At 38.3% G+C, this 22294-nt stretch overlaps 1 protein-coding gene across 1 annotated transcript in view; it reads left to right on the forward strand.

Annotated features, from left to right (window-relative positions):
• Nucleotides 1-22294, forward strand: part of antxr1a (ANTXR cell adhesion molecule 1a) — a 75423-nt gene that overhangs the window by 28403 nt on the left and 24726 nt on the right. The window contains exons 6-13 of the mRNA XM_084138343.1: nucleotides 426-505; nucleotides 1461-1529; nucleotides 1678-1758; nucleotides 3821-3881; nucleotides 4973-5071; nucleotides 12723-12792; nucleotides 12915-12993; nucleotides 14506-14601. Coding sequence (XP_083994469.1) covers nucleotides 426-505; nucleotides 1461-1529; nucleotides 1678-1758; nucleotides 3821-3881; nucleotides 4973-5071; nucleotides 12723-12792; nucleotides 12915-12993; nucleotides 14506-14601 — 635 coding nt within the window. The remainder of the gene's footprint in view (nucleotides 1-425; nucleotides 506-1460; nucleotides 1530-1677; nucleotides 1759-3820; nucleotides 3882-4972; nucleotides 5072-12722; nucleotides 12793-12914; nucleotides 12994-14505; nucleotides 14602-22294) is intronic.

The raw sequence follows: 22294 nt of genomic DNA on the forward strand, positions 1-22294 counted from the left end.
CAGACCAGTTTAAACAATCTTAATTTTTTTCTAATTGGTTTTATATTACTGACAGAAGATAAACTGGCTATAAACTAGTTAACCATTAACCCCTAACAGGTACAGTAGACCAGTTTAACCAGTGTTTCCATGCTAAAACCAGTGAAAGTACCCAAAACACACCTTGTACTGGTAACCAGCAACAAGATGGTCTTAATTGGTTATTTAAGCTGGTTATGAGCTTAACCAATTTAGCTGGTTTAGGCTGTTTCGATTTAGTATAATTACTGTTTATTCCCCTCATATTGTTCTTTTAGATATCAAAATTACTTGCTTGCTAGTTTTAGCATGTTGCATGTTTCTCTTAAAAAAAATTCTATAAAAAAAATCTATCACAATCTGTAATCAAGTTACAAACGTGATAGAAATGTTGTGTCTCTGTGAAGGATACCGCACAGCCAGTGTCATCATCGGCCTCACAGACGGGGAGCTGCATGAAGATCTCTTCTATTACGCTGAGAGAGAGGTAAGAATGATGAAAGACAGGAGAAGGGAAAGTGGTTGACAGTACACTTTATTATGATTTTAAAAATAGTATTTAGTGCTCTCAAATGGATTAAATCGCAATTAATTGCATCAAACATAAAAGTTTGTTAACATATAACATGTGTGTGTGTGTGTGTGTGTGTACATATATATGTGTGTATATCATGATTAATCGCATTTAACAGAAATGTTTGTGTATATATATATATATGCCAATTAATCGATTTGACAGCACTAATAGTATTGTTACAGAAGTAATACTTTAAAAGAATAGACAACTGAATGTAATGTTTTTCGGACAGTTTATTGCATGTAAATGCAATTAAATATTGCACAATTTTTAATTGTTAGTGCTTAAGTGCTTAATTATGTTTGTCAACATAAGTGCACTTTTGAAGCATGACAATAGTTTAAGCAATTAACAATTAAGGGCACTTTTTCACAAGGGGTGTCTTCACTGCAAGCAACAATGTGACGCTTTGTTTTACACAAGGTCAAGATGGAGTCATCGGTGTCCCATTTTAACTCATTCACATACTGGGAATTAGATCACACATTTCTTTTTTGTTCATCATCCTATAACAAGAGGGTAACAATATTACAACCTATTGACCAATATGAACCATATATTTGGGTAAACAAATGAATAAGAAGTAACATCAATTTGAATTAGCATAAATCATCAACATACAATTTTTACATACAAAATGTCAGCCACACTCACTGAAATAAGTGTACTGTACATCAATTTTTCCCATCCCCGTGTTTTGACCCAATTTTCCTCTCAGCTTCAACCAACAAAGACATTATTCAGCATCTCTAATGATTAAAATTACCCAGTGTCCTCTTCATTGATGTTCAGCCAGTGCCAAAGGCAGTTTATGGCTAATAGATTACAGGTGTCTGAAGTGTTTCTGCTCTTGTGTTTCCCTTAGGCCAATCGCTCTCGCAGCCTGGGTGCCTCTGTGTACTGCGTAGGGGTAAAGGATTTCAATGAGACTCAGGTGTGTGTGCTGTGCACAAAAATAGATCTTGGCACTTATGCCATTTAAGTGTTTACAAGGTTTCTGTAAATGATGCTTGGGTGTTTTTGAATTTGCACTTGTTTAAGTAAATACTGTATTTTGTAATATATTTGTACACTTTTCATAGCTGGCCAAGATTGCTGACAGCAAAGATCATGTCTTCCCAGTAAATGACGGCTTTGAAGCTCTACAAGGTGTCATTGATTCGGTGAGTTTTATTGTATGTGGTTTAATACAGTAAATTGTATTCTTTATGAAATATTTAAGTAATGTGAGAAAAGTCACACTGTATTTTTTTATGATTATATAAAATAAAAACTATTATTATGATAAAATATAGCCTTTTAAATAACATCTTTGTTTCCATCCATTTAAAGCTACAGTCCGTAACTTTTGGTGCTCTAGCAGTTTATAAACAGAACTGCATTTGTCTTGTGGAAGAACATTGTAGCCGGAGCTCCTTCTCTGTGTTTGTCTATGACGAGTCACGCAGGTACTTGGATACTCCACAGTGGTTTGACCCGTACCAGTCTAAAATAGTCAGAATATAAACACTTATTATAGGTGTACCGTAGTGATTCAGGATACGACAAAAACACAGTTTAGTTTAGATTCATGATGTACTCGCTTATTATATACATTTTGTACATTTTGAACACAAAAAAAGTCATGGACTGCAGCTTTAACTTGATTTTATTATTTGTCAGAATTTCAGCTTAAAAAAAAAATCCAGCATTAATATAATTCAAAGTGGTTCAAAAATGATTCATCGCTGAAGTTTGTAATTTTGGTAACCACTTAAATATTTTTGATTTTTATCACATATATATATATATATATATATATGTAAGTTTAAAATTTTAATGAGGTGATTTTTTTTTCCATTAATGCACTTTCTATGAATTACTTTTTGCCGAATACAATCAATACTAATTGGACTATTTTCATAAATATCTGCCAAAACCTTTGGTAGTATATGATTAAAAATATATTTAAAGGCAGGGGAGGCAATTTGTTCCAGAAACATTTTTTGTTATGCTGGTTGAAAGTCTCTTCACATCCTGATAGCAATCACTAAGTTAAGCGGTCATAATGTATATATATATATATATATATATATATATATATATATATATATATATATATATATATATATATATATCGTCTGTTAAAGGCGTAGGACCATAAAATGTTTGTCCAATCATTGCATTCAGTCAGAACGTGTCTCTCGTAACTCTTTTGTTCATGTGTTTTGGAGGAGGCATGGCTTTGTAGACGTTCTGAAGGGATGGTGGGATCTTATACTTTCAAAGCTAACTCGCTGTTGCTAACCTTTCGGAAAATTACCTACCCTACTGTATCTTTCATGGCCATCACTGAAGAAAGATGCTTTTCAGATGATTTAGTTACAGCATTTACCAGCAGGGGCTAACAGGGCCATGCCAACAAGCCAATCCTTGACCCCTTGGATAAAATTACCATAAGAAACAGCCTCTTGATGAAAAAACAACAAAAGAAATAAAGAAAAACCAAAGAATAACAAACAAGAATAATCATTGAGTCCCGACTGAAGATGACGGATTGTCTACAGTATCTGAATTGTAACAAAGACCTGCCATGCCCTGCCTGGACCGCTTTGATCCCACGGTCCGCTGGAGTCTGCCCAAACACGATCAAAGCCATGTCCTTTCTTTTTGCAATGAAAGCTAATGATTTATATTTCTTAAGCTCTGAAGGTGGAAGAAAAGAGGAGATATTTGGGTAAAGACTCGTCTCGCCCATGCAGAGGTTGTCTGTTTCATGAGCTGAGACTGGGGTCAGTCCAGCTGGCCTCCATCTGCTCTCAGTTAGCTGCATGCTGAAAGCTCTTGGCTGTGGCTCAGGAGAAGAGTGTCGTAAATCAGCAGGGATCTTGGGATCTGAAGGCATACTTCCATAGATGACAGAGGAAGGCGGCAGTCATGTAGATCAAAACAATCTCGCCACACATAGGTGCTGGTATGGCTGATGAAGGCTATTTCCAGGACGAGAGGAAAGAGACGGAGAAAGCAGATGTACATTTCAAAACACAAGCACCACATGAGGATTGTCCTGTTGAGGCACTCGCAGGAGAGGTGTTGCTTCATTTGATTGGTGGACCCTTCAAGATAAAATAAACTTATTCTGAAAAAAACTGTTTGTTTTATGAATTTAAGGGAATGGAATTGAGTTAGTTTTACTAGGTCAGCTAACCCAGTTGTTTACCTGCTAAATATCTTTGTACTCACCAGATCTTGAAGAAATCATGCATTGAGATTCTTGCTGCAGAACCTTCCAGTATTTGTGCTGGAGGTGAGTACAATTCTGTTCTGCTCAATAGACAAAATGTTTTTTTCAACAGTAGCGAACAATCCTCCAGACTAGTAGGTTTGATAGTTTGATCAAAAGCCTAGAAGTGAGGTTTGTTTGTGTCTGAAAACATTTTAACATCTAAAATAAAAAATTACACACCTTACAGAATTACACACCTTTAACAAAGTGGATTTATATAATACATTACTTGGTAATACTTTATTTTGATAGTCCAACATTCTACTTACTATAAGTAACTTTGGAACTACGTCGGCTAACTCTCTTTAGAGTATTAAATCTGCTTAATATCTGCTAAAACTTTACTTTGCTGCTCCCCAACTGACTTGCAAGTACTTACATAACACCATTTTCATCTAAAACGGAAAACTTTTTATGCACTTTTTAATTACACAACAGTTTCAATTTGTGAAAGCCATATTGCATGTTCGGTTTATAGGTGCGTAGTGTTTTTGTACAAGGTGGCATTGCCAATTACTGGCCTGGCAGCAGAATACAACGATTTAAGTGGTTTTCCCAGAACCCTGTGAATGGGGATCGTATTAACAACAATGTCGTCTGTATGCGAAAAGCGCAAAGGAAAGCCTTCCATTTTTAGTACATCTTTATCAAGTAAACGTACACTTTACTAATACTCTAAATGAGAGTTAGTTGACATCTAGTTGAAAAGTTACTTATCATCAGTAGAATGTCTGTTGGGGAGCATCAAAATAAAGTAGAATGTCTAAAGTGGACTATCGAAATAAATTGTAAACCATTACTTAAATATGCTCATAAGGAGGCTGAAAAGGCACTTAAATTCAATTAAAAACAAAATGTAATAATATTTAAATGCATAATATTTAGTAGTAAGAGCAAAGAATTTCCCCATACAGACCTTTTTTGCTTGTGAAATTTTGCTAATGTGACCACACCTTAAAGCAAAATATTGATGATGTTATCATATATTATGCTTTGCACCATAACATTTCTTCCTCCTTTAGAAAATAAATCTTAAAATAAAAATTGATAAGTGCTTTTCAAAATTTGCTACATAATTTAACATTGTTATATGTTACCTTCCTGTTTTAAAGAGGCATTCCAAGTTGTTGTTAGAGGAAATGGATTTCTTCATGCTAGAAATGTGGACAAGGTTCTTTGCAGCTTCCGAATAAATGACACCCTTACCAGAAGTAAGTACAAATAAAATTCTAGCAATTATTTAATCACCCTCACATCGTTTTAAACCTGTATGCTGTTATTTTTTCTATGGAACACAATTTATTTATTTATTTTTTATATAAGTACAGTTCATAGTGACCATCGACTGTCAATCTACTAAAATACACCAAATAAGCACCGTGAAGTGTACCATAGTGCCTCATAGTGTAAAAAATGTGACTTGTGTGCTTAAGTCTTATGCAGGCATGCAGTAGCTTTGTGCGATGAACAGACCTGAAACAGACCTTCTGAAGCTCTCAAATAAAATGTGGACTTCGGGTTGCACATCAATAATTTCAAACGTTATTGGTTTTCGATGGTCTTGTAACTTGTGGCATATTTGAGTAAAGAGTTGATGAAGACTAATAGGGATTTAAGTTTCAGTCTGTTCCTCACTTTGGTAGTTTTGGACTTTGAACTGGAAAAAATGTTTTGTTTTCCACAGAAAAAAGAAAGTCATACAGGCATGTAACGATGTGATTTTTGATTTTTGGATGAACTATCCCTTTAAGCCCACAATGCTGAATCGGTTGCTTGGTTACAAGATGTATTACAAAGATCATGTATGCTGAACACATCACTGGCTAGAAAAAGTCTACTTAAAAGGGGGTTAAATGTTATGTGGGATGACAGCAGTCTTATATAAGACATTTCCGTGACTTCCTTGCGTAATTACCATATGGTTGGAATGATTTGAGTCAGAATCTTTAAACCCTTCTGATTAGCTATCATTTTTCCACCGAATGTCCCAGCAGACTCGTTTTCATAGAAACCCTGGATCGACCGACCATGCCAAAACAAATGCCAGTCCCATTTGTTTTTTTGCTAATAGCAGTTTTTAAAGGCTACATTAGGAGTTTTACAGGATGGATTCCTGCCAAATGAAGGAGATATAAGAAAGATTCACTGCCACACAAGAGGCTAAGTTTGCAAAGCCCGTCAGGCAAATGTCAGCTCAACCCCTTGCAGTTTTTACTGTAGGTCTCGTCTTCAAACAGGATATGCATCCTTTCCTGTTCACTATAGTATTGCAGAGCTTGGCGGATGAGCCATAGGCATGATGAAATTAACTCTTCGCGCCGGCATTTTTGAAAAAAAGTTGCCAGTCAGTGCCAGCATTTTTGATGCATTTCACAAAAGTTTCCCCCCTGAATATTTTGTTGTATGAATATCTGAACATGCAATATATCAAAAGAAAGAACATACCCTCTGCTTTTACTCTAGCTTTTACTTCTTTTTTATCAACACTTGAATGAGGGTAAGATTCATAAAAAAAAGCAACATTTAGAGCAAAAAGCTGAGAAAATCACATTTTGTCAAAGACTACATCTGGATGGGATTCAGAACGATGATCAAAACACAGATGGAGTGGATCGAGTCCTCACAGTCCTGTAGCTCATTCTGGATCAACATTTCATTCAGTATCATTAGGCAGTTTTGAATTATATGCTGTTTGATGTTGATGATCACATCATTTTACATATGCATATGCTTACATATGCTATTGCTTGTTTCTGTTTCTTCTTCACATGTCTTTTGATCCAGAGGGCCCTATCATACACCCGGCGCAATGCAGCACCAAGCGTGACGCAAGTGTGTTTTGCTAGTTTCAGTCCGACGCAGTTATCATTTTCAAGTCATGCGCCACGTTGTTTAAATGGCAAATGCATTTGCCCCCATTTGTGCGCCCATGGGCTGCTGGTCTGAAAACGAGGTGTGTTCGGGCATATTATTGATGCGTTGCTATCTGAGAGGCAACTGAAACCTGGTCTAAAGTCAATGGTGCAATTTTTTAAATATTTAAAGAGCACGTTAGTAATGTGCGCCAATAGGCGGGTCCACAACGTGCGTACACTCTGCTTATTACACACACAGGGACGCAGCAACACACAAACATGCCAAATATTAAAAAATAAAAGGATTACAATGTAAAAGATTAATATTGTGTACGTAAAGATCCGGCTTGTCCCATAGATGGTCTGCTTGAGCTTTGAACTCGTGCACGAGCGCTCTGGGGAAGCATTCAGTCTTTCCGCTTGCAAATTCCGCCATGTAAATAGTGAATCCGCCATGGCGTGAGCGCAACTATCTTTTAAAGGGAATGGGAGATGAGACTCTGATTGGTCTATTGCACGTTACGCCCAAAACACACCCATTACTCATTAAGAGAATAGGGACAACCCTTTTCGACCATGCGCCGCGCGCCAACCATTTTTCCCATCGTTAAACTAGCAAAAGTGGATTCAGTGCACTTGCGCCCTGCGCTTTAGACCATGCGCTTAGATCGTTAAAATAGGGCCCAGAGATTCAGTACTTTTTCAGAAGATGTCTAATAGCGCCCCCTACCGTATAACAGTGAAAACACGGAAAGCCAGAAAATTCCGGTGGGGAAAGAGTTAAACTAGTACGCAAGCAGAACTACTCAATCTCAATTGATTTTTGCCTCAAGCAATTTCGCATGAATTTGTACGATTTGTATCATTTGATTTTTAGAAAAAGCAACCTCCCCTAACCCCAGCCCTAAACATTACCGTCTCTGGGGTTTAAGCGGATTATAAAAAAATTGCCGTGAGATTGTATTGGTGGCAACATATTTTACAGACCTGTGACACATCTTGGTGTCACTACTTGAGAACCTTTACAATAAGCTTTGCCTTTACAAAAACAAAGAGATGTTTTTTGCCCATCAATGATGGCACAAATTAATTACTAAGGCAGTTATGCAAAAGATGTGCAAGCATTGTATATTTAACAAAATCTGCCTTTTGAAGTTAAACTATTGAAGTGCAAGTGATTCAAATGTTGGCATTTCAAATGCTGCGATTGTGTAATGGTATTAAGCCTTCAGGGAGTGTCTTATTTGATCCAAACAATTGTAATTTCATTAAAATTGGCATTGGATGTGAGATCAAAGCCGAGTCATCTGCTTGCAATTCTATTTTACAGTATCAGTAATAGGTACCAGCTTTGGTGCTTCACTTCTTGCCTATCTTTGCTTTGATTAAAGCTGGACATTTCAAACTAGCACCATGCTAATTGTTTGTGTCCGATAAAGACCAGAACATCCGGTTGATGAGTGTAGCTGTGTGATGAAAGTAATTTGAAAAAAACAAAAAACAAAAAAACAAGAAAAAACATTCAGCAAACCCATCCACTTTCCCATCCTAAAGGCAAATTTTCAGACCTGCAACAAATTTACTCTGACTTTGCGGAGGCCTGCTGTTTATTTACTCTTGACCACTGTAAACACTAGAGAGAATATCCTGTCAATGAATAATAATGTCCATCATGCACAACCTGTTCCACTTACTTTGAGCCCAAGGCTGATTGCAGGCTGTCGGAAAAGAACCCTGCGTGGTTACAGCGTGTTTAGCTTCTGACTTTCAGTCGGAATATGTACTGCAGCTCTTTAAGTTGCCAAATTTGCATAATATGTCTCCTAATTAGAATAGAAGATTAGTATTAATGCATAAAATTTTTGTACTTTTTAAATAGTATGATATAGGTATTTTAACTAGAGTGCCAGTGGTACAGTATGTATCTCTGAACCCCCTCACCCAAGTGTTTGTCAATGTTGGTATCTGTTGTTGTTGCATCTCCAGTAGTCTTTTGTTGTTGTTCTGTCTTATGCGTCTCTTTTATGGCTGTGAAATGGGCCAAGACAGTGTTGCCACCTTCTGGACAAATGAACTAGTGCAAAAAAAAAAAAAATGAAGGTGCATGTGCAAGCTGAGCATACAGACTATGCATGGTTATAAAAAAATGTTTTATGTGTGTCTACCGTACACATACTATGAAGATGTTGATGAAATTTACACAACGTGCATCCTAGCGCATGAAGTATACTCTACTCTGCAGTTTATTCTGGCCATATAAGAGACTGTCTTACCAACATTTAAAGCCACCAACCACAATAGACAAAACACAGGATCAAAGACTGTGATGATGCATTTGCAGTTATTAACATTGTAAATCTTGTTTCATTTTTAAAATATGTAATGGCCATTTTTAACACTGTTGCTTGTGTTGTATTACCTTGGCATTAAATTACAGAAAACTGGTTAAAGGATTAGTTCACCTCAAAATGAAAATTTCCTGATAATTTACTCACCCCAATGCCATCCAAGATGTTAATGTCTTTCTTTCTTCAGTGGAAAATAAATGAAGTATTTTGAGGAAAAAATTTCAGGATTTTTCTCCACACAATGGACTTCAATGGCAACCAGAATGTTGAAGTTCAAATCAATGCAGTTTCAAAGGGCTTTGAAGTGCTTCAAAGGGCTCTGCACAATCCCAGTCGAGAAATAAGGGTCTTATATCTAGTGAAACAATCAGTCATTTTCTAAAAAAAAGTAAAAATTTATATACTTTTTAACCACAATTGTTCGTCTTGTGCTGGTCTGCGACGCGCCATGTATTACGTCATCACGTTGGAAAGGTCAGGAAAAAAAAGAAGAAAATAATAATACTAAATTAAAACAAAGATGTCAGATGATTTTGAAGTTGGAAGAGAAAATGAGATGGAATTTGGAGTACACAGACAATAATAATTAATAATTATATTAATATTTTTACTATTATTAATAATAATTTAGAAAGATGACATGACTCGGGACCTTTCCAACATGATGATGCAATGCGTGGCGTGTCGCAGACCAGCACAAGATGAACAATTGTGGTTAAAAAGTATATACATTTTTATTTTTTTAGAAAATGACCAATCGTTTCACTAGATAAGACCCTATTCCTCAGCTGGGATCGTGCAGAGCCCTTTGAAGCACTTCAGAGCCCTTTGAAACTGCATTGATTTGAACTTCAACATTCTGGTTGCCATTGAAGTCCATTGTGTGGAGAAAAATCCTGAAATGTTTTCCTCAAAAAACTTAATTTCTTTTCCACTGAAGAAAGAAAGACATGGACATCTTGGATGGCATTGGGTTGAGTAAATTATCAGGAAATTTTCATTTTGAGGTGAACTAATCCTTTAAGGGCCGGTTCACACAGGTTGAACTTCTTTTAACTTGAATGCTGCATTTTCCAAATGCCATGTCATGCACCAGACGCTGCAAAAGACGTGAGACGCGAGTGCAATGGTTAAAGACGTTCGTCTAGCACGTGTTTACATTGGAAAACAATGGAAAAGTATCACAATGGAATGGAAAAAATGTGTTTCGTGTGAACAGCCCCTTACACTGCTGTGTTTCAAAAAGCACCCACACACTACAAGATAATCGGCCCCAATTCTACCCTTCTGACAATCCTAGGCAAAGTCCCAATTATCTTGATGGTTCTACAGATTATCTTATCCGATTTTCCTGTGGTGTGAGGTGTGTTAAAGCCCAGGACACACCAAGACGCTGTCAAAGAACTAGCAGCGACGAAAGCTGATTTTGTTGTCGCCTCTCGTCGACATGCTGAATCGGCCCAATAACCCAAACGGCGTCTGACATGAGCCAACAGTGAAAGTGACATGTGAAGGCCAAGTATGGTAACCCATAGTCGGAATTTGTCCTCTGCATGCAACCCATCCAAGTTAGAGCACACACATTAGGAGTAGTGAGTAGTGTGTCCCGGCCTTAAGAGTAATTGAATCTGCTTGGGGCCACACCGATCTCAAATCAGAAATCTTGCTGTGTGGGGGGAACCCCAAGGACAAACGCCCATGCACACTGTACTTTGTCACGTGGAACGAAACGATACCCAATCAGAAAGCGAGCTAACGGAAGCATAACACGACTTCGTGCAAACCTTTTTTTCCACCCCAAATTTTCTGAAAAAAAGCAGTCCAAACACCATTATCGCCATTTATTCTTGTCCGTTGTCCGCCTTGTTTATTTAAAATATTTTCCATGTTCACAGTCGGGACTCTGATTGTTTGTGAATGGAATCTGTTAGTGTGTGGTGTCTTGTTCAGATTGCAGCACGACACAGACTATAGGAACAAAAATGTTAAATATATGATTTTTTTATCCTCTATGGTCTCACATTTCGATAATCTTAAAAGATTTAAAAAATATTTTAGTGTCTTAAGACAACAGCTGAGAGAGTCACAGCAAATTTGACATATTTCTCTCTTCTGACCAGTGTAATCAATCTCTCAATATTCTCAATAACTCTAAAATGTGAAAAGGGTCCATACATTTTTTTTTTATGTGCCATTTAGCAGTGAATAAATCTTAATTAGCTGAAATCACATAAATAGAACAGTGTGGAAAAAAGTGAACAGATGCACAAGAAATGAATGAAAATGTATGTGAACAATTAGGATAGACTTCATAGGATTTACAGGCCAGTTCACTAAATTTCCGGTCAATGCTGCTCATACATCAGTTTTTATGCACCGAAATCTGAACATCTTTTGAAGATTTGATACCATTTACTTTGCAAACTTGGCAAATCCAGAAACGGCTTCTTCTTCAATGGTTTTTGCTTGTGTGTAGCATGAAACTGACGGTCAGTGAATGGACTGGGGGAGGTTTGCGGGTGTCTAGTGTAGCTGTCCTTGACTTGCATTTCCTTTCTTTAACCTCAAGAAAATTCTCAAGCAATTAGATATTTGCAGAATAAGCACATGAGCTGTTGAATTCACCCCTTAGGCTTGAGCCCAGTGCAGGCCATTTCCCTCTCTAAAGGCTCAGATGCAATTTGGTACCAACAATAATTCTTATTGATTTATCACGCAAGTGGAAACCATGTGCACATGTCTTTACTTAGTAGTAAAACATGACTTTCCCTCATGTGCTATGGGTAAACAGCCCATTAAAGCACTCTGCCAGAATTCGGATTCTTTGGGATTTGAGCCAACCGCCTGCACCAACAAACAGCTTCCTACAGGATAAAGTGAAAAGCAGTAGTGCCATATTTGTCTCTTGCTTTGGCTGTGTCAGGTGCTAAAGCACCAATCGACCTCTTGTCCATTTGATTTCTTGCAGTGCAGCAATGGCAAGATACAAAATCACAAAGTTGCAATTACAAGAATGTACCTTTACATCTTCAGTCATTCATTGTTTTTGGCCTCCACTGGCTTCTCAGTTGGAGGCCTTTGACAGTCAGAGGCTCTGGAGCTCTGATCCCATTTCTCCTGTTTTGTAATCCGTGGCCCACTTCCACTCTTCCATTCGGATACTTTAGGGTCACTAGTCTGCATTTCTGTCAGGACCACTATCGTCAAATATGATTGACAAATAGCATACAGTTAGGATTGGCGGTATAGTTCTGTTCTGGGCAAGAACTCCCTGCTCATCCATGCAGCCTAGCATGGATAAGAGCAGGGAGAGCAGCAATAACCCCCCTTAGGGGAAACAGAACAAAACAAACATGAATGTATTGCAGATATCCATAATTCAAGATTTTAAAGTACAACATCATTCGAGAATTTATTCTGATTCAAGGGGAATCAGAATGCCAAATCCTGACTGGGCGACAGGAGGAGCTGGGGATGGAGGAGGGAATTTCCTCCTGAGAAACGCAATAGCTGCTGATAATACTGAAGGAGCTTATATACGTATACAGTGATAGGCGTCGTTTTCCTATAGGTAGACGTGTATCAGCTGAGAATCATGCAAGCTTGACTAACGTGACCTGCCTGAACTGACGCTACTCTAAATTTTTCTTTTTTATTAGTGGTGAAGCCATTGATAGTGGAGGACACGTATCTACTGTGCCCAGCTCCTGTTCTTCGAGAGGAGGGAACGTAAGTGTCCCAGATACACCTTTTTGAATTCTTTGCAGAATTTTAACTTTGGCTTCACTTATGACGGAACGTAATATACTGTTTTCAAAATACTTCAGTAATTATTTCCATGTGAATTGCAGGGCAGCCTCCCTTTACGTTAGCATGAATGAAGGCCTGAGTTTTATCTCTAGTTCTGTTACTATCACCACTGTAAGCTGTGTAAGTATTATTCTAAATTATCTTTCTTTATTTTTTGTGTTTTTGTGTTTGACAACCTATGTTGGTACAGCTGCACTACTGTTGAAAGGTTTGTAGCCATTTTTATTTTTTTTGAAAGAAGAGTCTTATGGTCAACAAGGCTGCATTTATTTAATAGAAATTAAAGTAAAAACAGTAATATTGTGAAATATTATTACAGTTTAAAATGACTATTTTTATTTTATTTTAAAATATAATTTATTTCTTTGATGCCAAGCTGAATTTTCAGCATCATTACTCCAGTCTTCAGTGTCACATGATTATTCAGAAATCATTCTAATTTGGTGATTTGCTGCTCAAGAAACATTTCGGATTATTGTTATTTGAAAATGGTTATGCTGCTTGAAGTGTGGAGGTGCAACAGTTTTTCTTTGGTTACATTATATTTTAAGGTGTCCATAGAGTGTAATTATACATTTAAGTACTGAGTAATATTGATTAACTATATGTACTTGGGTTATATGGTTGGGAATAGGGGTTGGTTTAGTGTTAGTTGCATGTAATTATGCATCATTTAGTTATTAATACAGTAACTATATGTAATGTGTAACAAGGACAGTGTAAAATAAAGAAAGTTTGGAGAACAGCATTTATTTGAAATAGAAATGTGTAATGTAACATTATAAATGTCTTCACTGTCATTTTTGATCATTTAATGCGCCCTTGTTGTATAAAATTAGCACTTTCTTAAAAACAAAAAAGACTTTTGATCGGTAGTGTACCTTTAAAATGTAGCTTGCCCAGTGTATGAAAAGTAGCTAACTACATCAAAACTATGTTAAAGGGACAATATCTTTTAAAATATAACTTTCAGATTATATAAAACAGTTTAGGAAAGTGTATTTTACATAAAATGTCAATGTGACATAAAAAAGTGATGATAATCAAACTGTACTGATATAAGTTGGAAGAAGTTTTAGTTGTTTCAGTTACTCCGCACCACTGGTAATCACAATGGATTCTCTTGCTAACAGTCATTATTGCAGCATTTTAGCTTTTGAAAATGCAGCCAGATTGCTCAGTAAAATATGTGTAAAAGGAAAATAACAGTGTCCAACTACAGTCTGCAGGCTGGGAACTTTTGTGCAAACAAAGGAAAAAAGAAAATTCATTAAAAGGATTGCTGGAATGTCTGATGCCTGTAAAGTGGTGCCAGTTAAAGCTCTTAAGAAGTGCACTATACGTTTCCCACCAGCCAGAGAGGCAATGCGTTATGAGATCTCCCAGTGAGATCACTTGTAACGTGGTTCAATCCCCTCGTTTATTAACCATCTCTGTCGTCATGCATCATCTGTTATTTTCACAGCTAGCACCCTTATATGGAGCCATTGTTTGAACTGGAGGTTGAAGGACTGACTTCATCGTTTTGTTTCATTGCATTTTCCAAATGTTTTTCTGCATGTCATTTGGATCTGATGTGATAACAAAAAAACGGTCCCAGTCAGAGTGGTGTTCATCTGCTCCTCCCTGCAGTCTGATGGTACGATCCTGGCCATAGCGCTACTGATAGTGATGCTACTGCTGATTCTGGCTCTCCTGTGGTGGTTCTGGCCTCTCTGCTGCACTGTGGTGAGTCCTCTGCGTGAAACAGCTCAACTTCTGTGCTAGTTTACTCAGATAGAAGTGCTGCTACAAATTAGGACTTACACCCAAATCTGCATCTGCAGAATTACACAGAAAACTCATGAAAACTTAAATAGATGAATGTGCATGTGCTCAAGTCCGCAGGGGAGGTTTGAAGGAGTATAACGTAAGAGAGAACCCACGATGGAATCAAACATCTGGAAATAAAAAAACAATGATAGAACAAAAATTGCTAAGTATTCCTCAGATGCCATGTTCGTTATTTACAGAGATGATCCTCAATAATAATCTCGAAATGATTAACTAGCAGAATTATTACTCTAAAACCTGCCTGGCGTCATTAAAGACAGTTCTATATTGTTGAACCAAAAGAATTTCGACAAATTTTCTAAGGTTTCGGGAAACAATTGCGACTAGCTTGCTAATTTCTCCAGTGATGTATAATTCTATGGTAGTTAATCAGTTGTTGTATAGGAAATGCACCCCTTGTCTCATGGAACGTGACTACACACATTTCTGCTAAATCTGAGAAAGGTTACACAGTCTCAAATCAGTAATAATAAGCTATTCATCAACTTGTTTTTCCCATCAGTTTTATTCACATTCCTCTCCCTTTGTTTGCTCAGTTACTAAATATTTTGAGTAATTTGTTAATAATAAACAATAATCAGCTAGCAATAGGGGGCCGTTCACATAGAATGCATTTTTGCATTTAATGTGAGATGCAGGACAGTGGAATGAAAAAATAGCAAGGTCTAGAGACAAGTTTTTAAAAAAAATAATATTCTAAGTCCTTTTAACTTGAACGTCATGTTTTTTTAGGATGCTGTGTCATGCACAAGAGACGGTGCAAAAGATGCGATATGTGAGTGTACTCATCCATCTAGCAAGTTTACATAGAAAAACAATGAAAAGTAGCATATTGGACTGCTATTCTGTGAACAGGACTAAGTGTTTAGTACTTTAGTACTAAGAGTTTAGTACCTAATAAGAGTTTAGTATTCTTAATTGTGTTTTTTACCATATTTACAACCTCACAGATTTGATACAACCTTAGATTCTCACAGATTCTGTATGGGTCTATTTATTGGTTGGAAAACAATATAATTTTTTTTTTTAATCTCATTATTTTGCACATAAGTGCACAGCCATGGTTCTTATGTTATGAGGTGACTGAGAATGAACCAATAACAATTTGAGAAGATTTAATTGAAGATTTGGTAATTGCATTAAATGTGGAGAGGACTACTCGTATTCAAAAATGAATATCTATTACAAAGATGAATTACACAGAAAGTTGCCCAATTATAGAAAACCACCCAATGCTTGGAACATATATGTCCCCCTATATGTCCAGATGATTTGCTGACATTGGGGTAAACCCCTTATATGAAGCATACAAGATGCATGTGTTTGTTGAAGATTCATATTTGACAAACCTGTTGGATTCCTCTATTTCCAATAATTAAACAAATATAGAGAGATGACTTGAGCAAAACACAATTACCTAAAGAGACATTTTAGATACCCTAGGCCTAGGGATGTATGGGCAAAGCTAGGTAGGGTTGTGGACAAAATGTACGCCATTATTCTGAATTAGCTTTGGTTGTTGCCATCCTTCAGATTTGTTTGTTTTGACCATGTAATGAGCCTTTCTGTTGCTAGCCTCAATTCCAGTGGTGTGCAGGTTGTGTTAAGTCAGTTTGCATGCCTTATTTGTTCTGTAATGACTTGTTAAGACCTGACTGAGTATATTAGACCCACACAGGGTCAAGGCCACCTGGGATTTATGAACAGATTGGCCCGACAACTCTTGGATCTAATGTCACCTTTGAACTATCAAGGTCAAATGTCAAAAGTGACTTTCCTCATTACGATTCCAGCAGAGGTGCAGATGTGGAACCTTTTTTACAATGAAGAAAGTTTCAATATAAGAATTTAGAGAAAAAAAATAATAGTGTGAATTAGTGGGGTGGGTCAGAATGGTTGATTATGTGGCTAGACATCCAAAAACCAATCAGTGTTGATTAGTGAGATTTATTTCTTATTGTGACCAGACCTAGATCAGAAGAGGCTTGAGTTTGAGTCAAGACAGAGTCCACATGCAACCAAGTCCATGTGCCAGCAATTGCTGGTGTTATCTTGATCTTGTCATGGAACCAGGAGCATGTGGACTCGGTCCTGACTCAGACTTGATGCTTTTCTGGTCTTGGTTTTGACTCAAATGAGCTGGTCTCAACCACTGGGTAATGCTGCTCTTCTACTAGTGTAACTGGTCCTATCACTCAGGGGTGTGTTTCCCGTACAGCGATGTAACTCGCTGCTTTACCATAGTACGAGCGAGTCAGGACTGTTTCTCAAAACCGCATTGTCGCAAATTGGTCGTTCAACGTTGGTTAATGTTGTCACGCACCTGGTGGAGTAATAGCTACTTTTAATGAATCTGTTAGTGATCGAATTAATGCTAGATGTTTTTCTATAAATTACGGACATGGCATCTGAGGACGATTTCTCAGTTATTTTACTTTATTTCCAGATTCATTCATAGGCTCGTCCTTACGTACTAGAGCATGTACGCACTTGCGCACTCTTCAAAAACGGTGCTTTAAATCTCTTGACAAACTAATCGACATAAATTACATTTGTATGTATTCCAAATAAAAGATACAGATTGTACTGAATGTCAGCTTGCTTATTTTGCTCAAAATAAGGATTTAGCAAGTCCACATGTCATGCAAACAAGAAACTATGCTTCTAACCACAGGTGGAGAGCTGTTGTCCCAACCACACAACTTTGCAATGCTGTTTGTGGATGTTCGTTAAAACTATGGTTTCGGGAAACACAGACTCATTAAACTATGCTGATAACGACAGAACTTGCGACCATCGTTGGCTAACAATGCTTTTGGGAAACGCACCCCAGAGCGGGAATCAAACCAGCGTTAACCGGTATGGGAGGTGGGTGCACTAACAAGGGTGCAGCCTCTAGTGTCAGTTGCTAGCGTGCCTCTTAAGTTTGCCTGCACAGCTTTTACCAGCTGGCCTTCGTTGCACTCACACTGTTTACAACAGACGTGAGCGGCGCAAAGTAACAAAAAAACAACAACTAAAGAACCCATTATAGTAAGTGATGCTGTCAACACTGGGCAGAGCGCCATGCAACACGACAAATCCCCGACTGTATACTGATGCTCCATTATATTTCTGACATACTCAAAGCATTTGCAGTACTTGTGATACAAAGGACAAATTCATTTGCAATGGTTGCTTTGTTGCGTCCAGCATAGACACAGTGTCACCCTCTTAAACCTCACTCCCATCCGTGTCACAGTGCCATTGCATCTGGTCAAAGGCAGACGCACTAACAATGGTGCTAAAAAGCTTACCTGTATACTAGTTGGCCTTTTTGTACACTAGCACAAGCTGGTCAGAAGGTCATTGTTGCAGGTAAACTAGCTTGACCAATGTAGCCATAATGGTGACAAGTCAAAACCAGCATGAATAAAATACTGGTCAATAAAATGATTTTGACTGGTAATTTCAGATAATCAACAGCAGAACCTGCGATAGTCTTGGCCCGAGGTGTCAAATTCTGCTCCTTGAAGGCCACCTCTCTGCAGAGTTTAGCTCCAACCCTATTTAAACACACTTGAACCAGAAAATAAAGGTGTTGGCTTAATTAGAACCTTCCAGGCAGATGTGTTGATATTCTGCAGGATAGCATCAGACACCCCTGGTCTAGGCAGGTTTTCCGCAGGGTACAATTTGACCTTTAGATCTTACAGAGATTGAACATTTTCCACAGGACATTGTGCTTCCACTGCTTGAGACCCTAGCCTGGCCTTTTTCTTGATTTCTGAGGGACATATAATAATTCAGACTGTCAGTGAGATACAACTGAGGAATATCAGAAGAACTAGACATGTCTGGAATTTGTCTGGAAAGTTACAACAGGAAAAGAGAACAAATGAGTCATTGCCATGTTAGAAGAGTGTGGAGCTCTGGAGTGAAGTTCATGGAAGGTTGAATCAGCTAAACCAACTAAAATCTTGCTCAGCCACAATCAGTTTCCATGGAGACCAACTGTTGGCTATCATGGACCAAATTAACTTTAGCTTATTGCTATGTTTAAATAGCTTGGCTTTATTTATTAACACAAGTCTTTTAGATTTTAAAAAAACATGTGTGCTAGTCAAGTTCAAACCTGCTCAGCAAAATGCCTTATGAAATGAATATTTTTACAAGTCTTGACCAAAAAAATGGAAAAAGACTTGTCTGTCTGCCACCTGAAATCTCTCCGGGAACTTCCAGGGGGTACGGCTCTGTTTGGGAAATGTTATCCTGTGTTACCATGGGAAATAAAATTATAATTTGACCTTTGAAATAACAAGGAGGAATAGTGTCCATTCTCAATTGCATTAAGATCGATTGCCAAGTAGCCCAATGCTAGCATTTTACTGGAGGTACAGAACTATATTTGCAATGCGACACAACTGGAATGCCTCCTCTTTAATAAATAAAGCTGTTTTCACTGTAGGATAGCCAGCATATGAAACATACTCTATATGCCAATGCTGTGTTCAAGTCTTTCTGCGCAGTTTCAACCAATAAATTCGAAATTTTCGAAAAGTGAATTTGCATGTAATAAAATGGTTAATTTAGTCTTTTTTTAATATCTCAACAAAGACAGGAAACTTTGTAGCAGTACAAAATGAAGAGTATCTTTTACTTTATCTGTATTTAATCCTTCTCAGCCAACAACAATTTTGGGCAGATTTGTTGCACAAGCTTGTCTTAAACTACTGTAGCTAAATGAGCAGTTTTATAGCTGATCTTCATCAGCAGAATATATGTGTATAAAACTAAATGGTACATCAACATTCATGACAACATTTTCAATAACAGTTTCCTTCTACCATTAATTCTTTAATTGACACCCTATACCCTAACTCGGAAACTGGGGGCTTAAAAAAAACGTTTCTCACTGGTAATTACAACTTTATGAACAATAAACAAGTCCAACAGAGGAGGGAAAGAGCGGGCTTAGGAGGTGGGCGCAGGCACAAGGGACAAGCACAGGGGCCATGGTAGTGCAAACAACGGGAGGAACCAGGGCAGAGATCATGGTTGGAGAAAATAGGGTGGAATCCCTAGCAGGTACCCCAGGACTAAAGCCCAAGGCAGAGTCGAGGGAGTGAGGAGTCATGGTGGAGACTTGGCAGATGGAACCAGGTGGACTACCGACCAAGATGAAGCCGATGATGATGGAGACTCAGGCAGAACCAAAGAGTCCGGGCGACACTGAAGGTCCTGGAGACCCAGTCGAAGCCGGGGGGACGAGAAGCCAAGGCGAAGCCAGGGTGCCGGAGGACTGAGGCGGTGCCGGTGCACCCAAGGGCTGAGGTGGTGCCGGAGGGAAGACGGAGCCAAAGGTGTGGAGGGACGAATCGCAGCTGAAGGCCCGGAAGTCCATGGTGAAGGCAGAGCGACGACTGACCAATATGAGGCCGTAGGGACGAGGAAGTCTCGTGGAGCAATAGGGACGACGATCCCTGGTGGAGCTGAGGGAGCGAGGAGCCACAGTGGAGCCAACAGGTCAACGGCCCGAGGTGGAGTGACAGGTACGGAGTTTCTAGGCGGAACAAACAGATCGACAGTCCAAGGCTGAGCTGGCAAACTATCAGCACAAGGCAGATCCACGAAGCACGAGCTGGTAACATAGGACCAGCCGAAGGGCTGATGAGAGGCAGTGCAGGCAGGGGTTTCACAAACATGGGGTTTTCCTGACTGATGCGGGACAGACAGAAATCTCAGGAATGACCCTCGTGGTGGACGTGGAACAGGCAGACATTTCAGGAACGGCTCTGTTGGCCGACTCGGAACAGGCAGAGGAGGTTGGAGTGGGAGGCGGGGCAGGAACACCGACATCAATAACTCGGTACTGGGTGAAGCTATTATCCTCCATATCCTCAAACACAATCTGGGGCTCAGAGTTCAGGTCATCCACACCTGCCTTAGCTAATGGGATGGGGCTCCACTCCCTCCCCTCATACTCCACCAGTATTTCCTCAATGACAGACAATGTGGTGGCAGGTGGCACAAAGTGCACAGCGTGGGCTGTAGTGTGGTGATCCTCCTCCATCTCACCCATGGTAAAGACCCACATTACAAAGCTTCCTGGAGGAAATACAAATACAGGCTGTCGTCGTCATAGTGGACAAGGTGGCATAAATCCAGGAAGGCCTGCGTGTTTCTCTCGAGGGTGCTGTCCCCCTGGGAGAGGAGGAGGAGGATACGAACTGCCGCTAGATGGTCTGTCCTTCTGTCTACTATGGTTGCAAAATAAATATGAATGAACGGATCTAATAGCAGCAGTTTTAATTTTATCAAAGAACTCAAGACTAGAAACATGAACAGAACAACCATGTAAAAAGAGACGAGAACTGAAAGAAACACACACAACACTAAATCACAGAAAGAGACCACAAACACTCAATTAATCAAATAATTTTCCCTTCAGTCCAAAGAGAAAGCAAAGAGTTGGAATTATTACTACACTCTTTTTCAATTTTTAATGTCTCTATCCTTGAAATGTTTTTCACATGATTCCCAGAATTCCAGATGAGTTTCAAAACAATAACAACATGTGCTCTTTTGCATGTGGATAAATACTAGATGTGTAGCACTATTAATATTAGTTTTCCAAAGATCTTCTTTTGGTTACTTGGTGCCTGACTTGGAATTCCACAATATTTTTTTAACTGATGCTGTCTTAAACTTCAATTCATGTCTTTTAAATTATATATTGCATGTCACGTCATATAACTAAAGCTGTAAATGGTCTACCTTTTTTGTGTGTTTTCAGTTTTCCAATTAGCTGATAGCTTAGAATACACTAACCGGTTAGTCTGCTAACCTCATACTACACAAAGTTTTGCAAAAAGATAACAAGTAATGTCATAATGCAACAAGCTATTTCATTTTCAGAATTTTCAAACTTTTTTTTTTCCAGAATTTATTGAGGTCTAAGGAGGGTAGGATTTCTGAAAAACTGTTTATCTTATTTATTACTAAATCAATATAACAGTATAATAACACAATGATATATTATAAAACTATTATTATTACTATTATTATTATTAATTATAATGATCAGTGATCCATACCCAGAGGAACATTAATTTGGGCTGGAAAACATAACTTTTTTTTCACATGGCAATACTGAATGGTCAGCTGAATTATGCATAATTAACGGATTATATGGTTGACTTTATATTCCTGGTGGTATTTTTGTACTGTATTGTTAAGATGTTGTTGTACAAGTGACTTCTGGACAAGTAAACAATCAGTTTTATTATTCTGAAAGACACGTACCTGGAAAAGCTTAATGTTGAGCTCTGCCTTTAAGCATTTAGATATGGGCTCCAGATTTTTAGGTCATTTAAACTTGCTTGTAAACACACTGAAAACGAGGAGGGGAGGGGTGCAATTCCTTAGCCATGTGTTTTTGTGTAACCTGATTTTCTGGCACACATTGAACACATTACTTGGGTCCTTTGACTTGTCAGTGGAAGAAAAAAGGTTTTTGTTTTGTTTTTGTTTTTTACTTTGGAGAGCATGTGGTCTGACATGCCAGCATGAGTGGGCTCATGTGAGATTGTTTATCTCTTTGTCTCTG

Source organism: Abramis brama (genome assembly GCF_963993115.1).
Source record: "Abramis brama genome assembly, chromosome: 16".
NCBI classification, from domain to species: Eukaryota; Metazoa; Chordata; class Actinopteri; order Cypriniformes; family Leuciscidae; genus Abramis; species Abramis brama.